This window comes from Asparagus officinalis, chromosome 3, assembly GCF_001876935.1.
Source record: "Asparagus officinalis chromosome 3, Aspof.V1, whole genome shotgun sequence".
Lineage (NCBI taxonomy): Eukaryota > Viridiplantae > Streptophyta > Magnoliopsida > Asparagales > Asparagaceae > Asparagus > Asparagus officinalis.
Genome location: NC_033796.1, coordinates 58,185,857 through 58,193,189, shown reverse-complemented (window position 1 = coordinate 58,193,189; position 7,333 = coordinate 58,185,857). Strand labels below are relative to the sequence as shown.

The 7,333-nt window shown below is 29.1% G+C and overlaps 1 protein-coding gene across 3 annotated transcripts; it reads left to right on the top strand.

Moving 5' to 3' along the window:
- On the top strand, positions 3,444-6,190 carry LOC109832298 (replication protein A 70 kDa DNA-binding subunit A-like). 3 transcript variants are annotated; one of them, XM_020399720.1, is made up of 7 exons: positions 3,444-3,497; positions 5,038-5,162; positions 5,241-5,322; positions 5,393-5,503; positions 5,569-5,729; positions 5,815-5,932; positions 6,018-6,190. In XM_020399720.1, exons 3-7 carry the CDS (start codon positions 5,320-5,322, stop codon positions 6,126-6,128), a joined length of 504 nt encoding a protein of 167 aa, XP_020255309.1. In that variant the 5' UTR covers positions 3,444-3,497; positions 5,038-5,162; positions 5,241-5,319; the 3' UTR covers positions 6,129-6,190. The 3 variants fall into 3 exon arrangements, with proteins under 3 accessions (XP_020255309.1, XP_020255310.1, XP_020255308.1); XM_020399721.1 differs by lacking the exon at positions 3,444-3,497 and adding an exon at positions 4,870-4,964 and having other exon boundaries at positions 6,065-6,190; XM_020399719.1 differs by lacking the exon at positions 3,444-3,497 and adding an exon at positions 4,870-4,964.

Here is a 7,333-nt window from a genome sequence, read left to right as displayed (position 1 = left end):
GCCAATAACTTGCTTTAACTTGACATTTCTTATACCGACTTATTGATGACATAGTATAAATCCCCGATTGAACTTTTGATTAGGAAATCCCAATTAAACTTGATCTTATCCAATTAAAATCCAATGGTTAGTAGATGACCATGTAATTAATGAGTTCCAACTAAACTTGATCTTATCCACGTCCTAATACATCAAAGTCAAGCCAATAACTTGCTTTAGATGTTAATTGGACATTTCTTATACCCGTAACACAATTTTTCCCGAAAGAAATAAATTCATAACACAAATTCAACCCACCTACACCCGTAATATACTTCAAATCCTAATAAAACTCTAATTATGACTATTATCCTATCACATGTAATACCTCGTACCTATATATAAACAAAGAAATTACACAAATTTTATACTAACTCCATCTCCTTCAATATGTATGTTTCTTTATTATATATTTTCATGCATAATTACTCTTTAGAAATATTGTGTATTTGATTTAATATATATTTTCATGCATAATTACTCTTTAGAAATATTGTGTATTTGATTTAATGGTGATGGTGATATTTGTTTTACATTGCAATTACATTTTAGAAATATTGTGTATTTGATTTAATGGTGATGGTGATATTTGTTTTACATTGCAATTACATTTTAAGGTAATTTTTTTTTAAAAATAACTTCAATTTTATTGCAGAATTTCGAGGATTAAGGATTTGATTGTTGCAGGTTCTCCCATGTATAAAAGTAAATCTTCATGTTTGATATTAATGTAATTTAGATTTATTTAATTATATATTTAATTTGATTAAACCTAAATATAACATAGATACCTTTCCTCTTTTTTTTTTTTAATTTAACCGATTAAAATAACCGATTAAAAGATGAGAATGAATCTGTAGTTGGTTTGAATTCTTGATGATGGTTCTCCTTTTTTTTTAATTGATTTATCTCTCTGTAGTTGGCTTGAGTTCTTCTTATTTTGTGGCATGAGAGGTTAGTAGGATTTTTTGCTCTTTGGGGTTGGATTTAAGTCTGTGATTTTGATGAGTAGAGGGTAGCAAGTGTACATGTGAAATAATTAAGGAATTGGAAAATTTTGTTATTCTTTGTTCATAGCTTGTTCGGTCTATGAAAACTTTCATTTCATAGGTACGCTTCATTCTCATAGATATATTATTTGGAGGAAAAAACTGACATATCATTGGTTTTTTTTGCATGAATACCCTCCAAAAGGTAGGATTTTACTTTTATGAAATCCTAACAAAATTACTATTTACATTTATACACCTACATACTAACTTTACTATTACACTGTCATTTGCATTTGTATACATGAGCAGAGGCAGTAGGTGTACATGTGAATAATTAGGAGTTGCAAATTTTGTTATCTTTTATTCGTATTTTTTCTTTAGAAAACTTCATCTGACTCTTCTTAATTCTCATAGATGCATATTTTTAACTAAAATCATATCATACTCCCTTTAAAAGCACGAGTTCGACAAATCTTTTTTAGACAAATATACCCCTTTATAGTTTGAACTTCCTTATATTTTCATGCATAATTACTCTTTAGAAATATTGTGTATTTGATTTAATGGTGATGGTGATATTTGTTTTACATTGCAATTACATTTTAAGACAATTTAATTTTTTAAAAAATTACTTCAATTTTATTGCATAATTTCGAGGATTAAGGATTTGATTGTTGCAGGTTCTCCCATTTATAAAGGTAAATATTCATGTTTGATATTAATGTAATTTAGATTTATTTGATTATATATTTAATTTGATTAAACCGAAATATAAAATAGATACATTTCCTCTTCTTTTTTTAATTTAACTGATTAAAATAACCGATTAAAAGATTGCTGTCAAAACAATGATTCTCTCCGCTTCATTTATGATGTCTCCAAGTTATCTACTATATTTCACAAAATATGTTATATTAAGATCTTTTATTAGGTAGTGAAGCGAAAGTGAGAGGAAGAGGATGATTGGCTTTGTGTTCGGCTACCTTCGCCTTTTTGCACAGAAGAAACCGATCCGGAGACTGCGGAGTCTCCGTTCTCTTTAATTTTAACTCGGAGTCGCATCCGTCCCCCTTTCATGGGTTATCAAAGGGCCACGAGTTGTTATCCTGCTCTCTAGCCATGCCACGTTCATTTTCTTGTCCATTTCTTTATTTAATAACTGCAATACCATTTGCCTACCAAAGTTGTTCCCTGCTCACTTTTACCCCTATACAAAATTAATTACACAAAGTCAACAGTCAATAATCTTTTATTCCTATCAATTCCCATCCGATGGATAACAAATCCTAACTTCCCAGATTAATTACTTTATATATCTCCGATTGATAACTTTGTACACAGTATCTAAAGAGTATTTGAAGCACCTGTAACAATTAATGTCTGTTATTTTAATAGATATACAATTCTTATCTAAAGACTGTTTGATATATTAATTATCTGTTACCTTATATATCCCCAATTGATAACTTTATACACAAATTTTTCCAAAAGAATTAAATTCATAACACAAATTCTAACCACCTACATTCGTACCTTTAAAAGCACGAGTTCGAAAAATCTTTTTAGACAAATATACCCCTTTATAGTTTGAACTACCTTATCTATAATCAAATTCTAATTTTCAAATTTAATTTTAATGATGGGAAAAGAAGCTCTTATTTTGGAACTAACAAAATAACCGATTAAAATAACCGATATCAATAATTAACAAGAATTAATACGATAGTTGACCGTATTAATTTCTTAGCCGCCGGGTGCTTTCAAATTTTCACTTTCATTAGGTTAAATTCTTTAAAAATGCAATATTTATAATTCAACGCGTCACTTGACTTGATCATAACAACAATTTAAGTAATTGATATTATCTCTAATGATTTTTTCTTTCCTTTTGGGTGGCTCTCCACCATATCATAAAACTATGCAAAACAACTCAAAACCAATTCGTGATTTTTTAGTTAAAAAAAAACTTTGTTTTCTTTCATGCACCAACGTGGCCAAAGATATCAATAAGCAAGTCAACCAAGCAATCACAAAGAGCTACTTTTCTTTCATGCACCAACGTGGCCAAAGATATCAATAAGCAAGTCAACCAAGCAATCACAAAGAGCTACCTCATCCTCTACCGCAATCTAATAGGAACTTGATTGTAATATAATTCAAATCCTAATAAAACTCTAATTATGACTATTATCCTATCACATGTACTCGTACCTATATATAAACCAAGAAATTACACAATTTTTATACTAACTCCATCTCCTTCAACATGTATGTTTCTTTATTATATTTTCATGCATAATGACTCTTTAGAAATATTGTGTATTTGATTTAATGGTGATGGTGATATTTGTTTTACATTGCAATTACATTTTAAGGCAATTTAATTTTTTAAAAAATTACTTCAATTTTATTGCAGAACTTCGAGGATTAAGGATTTGATTGTTGCAGGTTCTCCCATTTATAAAGGTAAATCTTCATGTTTGATATTAATGTAATTTAGATTTATTTGATTATATATTTAATTTGATTAAACCGAAATATAAAATAGATACCTTTCCTTTTTTTTTTTTTTTTAAATTTAACCGATTAAAATAACCGATTAAAAGATTGCTGTCAAAACAATGATTCTCTCCGCTTCATTTATGATGTCTCCAAGTTATCTACTATATTTCACAAAATATGTTATATTAAGATCTTTTATTAGGTAGTGAAGCGAAAGTGAGAGGAAGAGGATGGTTGGCTTTGTGTTCGGTTACCTTTGCCCTTTTGCACAGAAGAAACTGATCCGGAGACTACGGAGTCTCAGTTCTCTTTAATTTTAACTCGGAGTCGCATCTGTCCCCCTTTCATGGTTATCAAAGGGCCACGAGTTGTTATCCTGCTCTCTAGCCATGCCACGTTCATTTTCTTGTCCATTTCTTTATTTAATTTAATAACTGCAATACCATTTGCCTATCAAAGTTGTTCCCTGCTCACTTTTACCCCTATACAAAATTAATTACACAAAGTCAACAGTCAACAATCTTTTATTCCTATCAATTCCCATCCGATTGATAACAAATCCTAACTTCCCAGATTAATTACTTTATATATCTCCGATTGATAACTTTGTACACAGTATCTAAAAAGTATTTGAAGCACATGTAATAATTATTGTCTGTTATTTTAATAGATATACAATTCTTATCTAAAGAGTGTTTGATATATTAATTATCTGTTACCTTATATATCCCCAAGTGATAACTTTATACACAAATTTTTCCAAAAGAAATAAATTCATAACACAAATTCTAACCACCTACATTTGTAAATAGATGGGTTTGTTATATATATATATCCTGGATTGATTACTTTATATATCCACGATTAATGATAAACAATTCTTATCTATTACTTCAATAGTTAAGTTTACTTGCATAATCTCCATTAAAACTAATTGACTAATGATTTAACTTAAGAGAGATGTTAACTCATAGAGAGTCGATACAGTTGTTCCCATATGTACGAAGAGACTATCGAAAAGTTTATAGATATGCTTCAAAAATATCAAATTATTTTCATTTCAAATGGAGAAGTAAAAGGAATAAACCCAGCTTTTCCAAATATCCACAAATCACTTGAATTAGTACTAACAAAAGACGTATCGATCAAAGAAGCACCAACAGGATTCCACTTGGACAACATATTAACAACTTTGTACCATTTGAAGAAGCATTTTACATGAAAGATGCAACAAAAATTAGTAAGTACTTACAAACTTCTTACTTAAATCTTCAATACAAAATGAAACATTAATCTACAGAATTATAATCTTTTTATCAAATCACTTGCAAATATTCTTGCAATAACAACTAATGTGAAGCCGGTGATCAACTATATTACAAGACACAACAAACCAGACACTAGGAGAGAAATCACGCTTATGGATATAAGGTATATTCATGTTACTTATTTCCAATATCATAAGAGAAAAAAATATTAACGTTCTTCCTTTTTTCATATGCAGTGGAATGCCAATGCGTGCAACTTTATTTGGAGATTTGGCTACAAATGAAGGCTCAATTCTTGAAGCAGAAATCAAATATAGGCCTGTAATAGGATTATCATATTTTAAAATCTCTATATATCAAGGTACATAAATTATTGCTGAAATTCTTATTAAAGATAGCTAAACATAAAATTAATCCTATAATTTTCTCATTTTTGCAGGAGATACAAGCATATCGTCGCAAATTATTTCAACATTATGTATCAACCCAAAAATAGAACTGGCTAGCGAATTAAGGGAATGGTAAGCAAAACAAGCATACTTTCATATAACCCAATAATAAAATAGTATTATATTTTAATCTAATATGCAGGTTTTAATTGGAAGAAGCTGCAAAACAAAAGGATCTCCATCGACACTTTTTAAAAATGCCAAGGAAATTCATATTAGTGATATTATGCATACGTCACAGAATTCAATACAGGTACAATATTATATATATATTCTTATCTACAAATTTAAATCTAACTAAACTTTGTTAATATACAGCCACAGTATTGCACATTTAAGGTAAAGACAACTACTATTTTAAATAGGCTCGAACCATGGTTCTATGCTTGCAAAGGTTGTGACAAGAAGGTTGATAAAGATGTTAGTAAAGAGTGTCTGAATGACAAATGCCGCGGAATCATTGATGACCCAGTACCAAGGTTAAGTAATATATCTTTTTTTATGCCATGAACATATTAAAATATAGTACTAATTGTCTTTAGAAAGTAACAATGAAAAATACAGGTACTTAGTTAAGATTCTCGTGGAAAATGGCACGGATAATGCAAGAGTAACACTCTTTGACGCAGTAGAAACTCTTATTGGATGCAAAGCAGAAAAACTCGTTACAGAAAAGAAAGAGGTAATTCCTAACTCTATTCAAGTAGTAAATTAGAAAATAAACAAATTGATAAGTATTAATATAACATTTGTTCTCATTGCAATAGAAAAATAATCAGAGTCCATATTTCCAAAAATTTATTTTGAACATCAGAAAAACATTCAAATTCCTGGTGAAGTTAGATGAAAAGACAAAAGATGAGGCGAAGGCAATATAATAGCACAAGAAATTCAACTCCAACCTGATATTACAATCGACGTAGCTAATGAAGATGCTACTCTAGAATTGCCCAGAAAAAAGATAAAGGTGGAGAAAGATTGATCTTGGTTCAATTAGAAATTTTCAAGAACATTATTTTTTAATCATTTTATATTACAACTTAATTTTTGATTACAATTAGGAATTTTTATAAGGCATTTTCATGCAAAGTTATTAGTAGTTTTGTATGCTTATGTGATTAGGAATTTTTATAAGGCATTTTCATGCAAAGTTATTAGTAGTTTTGTATGCTTATGTGATTGCTTACATCACATAAAATTACACTTTGATATTTAACCATTTTACTATATTTTATTATTATCTATGGATATGATCTTGCATTTCGTGAGAGGCAATCGATAAAAATATGCTTTTATTGATCCTGTGAATGGATATATTGTCAGCTAGACGTAAAATACTCTTCGTGATAGCTAGCGCAGCACGTGACCAATCATTTATGATATAAAGATGACCTCTTTAACCAATTGGCAAAGAATTACTATTGTGATTATTTTGCTTGGGTTTGTCACAAACTTCAATATTCAATGTTTTCAAAAAAAAAATGCTTGGCTTACTAATTATTACTTGTTGAGATTGTTGCTATGTTGAATAAGAGACCAAATTTAATCAATCTTTACTTTCATACTTTAATTAATTTCTTGTTGGGTGTTGGTGGTAATGATCAATTTAAATTCTTAGAACAAAAAATAATTTATAAGTTTGCAGTAAATCAAACAATGATCTTAGCTTTTTGAGTAAAAAAATATTTGAATAAACTTAAATTTTTAAAATATTTTCTTCATTACTATAACTACAATTCATAATAACAATTACAATATCCCAGTTACGTATATTCATCCAAGTTTAGCTTAAATTCCTTTACATTTATTTTAATTAATATTTAAATAAAATACTAATAAATCTTATAATTCAATTATACCTATTTTGAGACTAAGTAGAATCTCACTTATTTAAAGTAAAGAAATAAATATACAATATTTCAGCAGTGTAGGTAGTTATGTAGGCTAAACCGTATAGGTAGTATACGTAGGTACCATATATTGAGCAGTAATGTGGATGGGTATGCCTTGATTACCAAGCACAAAAACGTTGGTGCGGTTGGTAGTGAGGTGTCAAAGTCTCCCCCACTCATTCAACATGTGA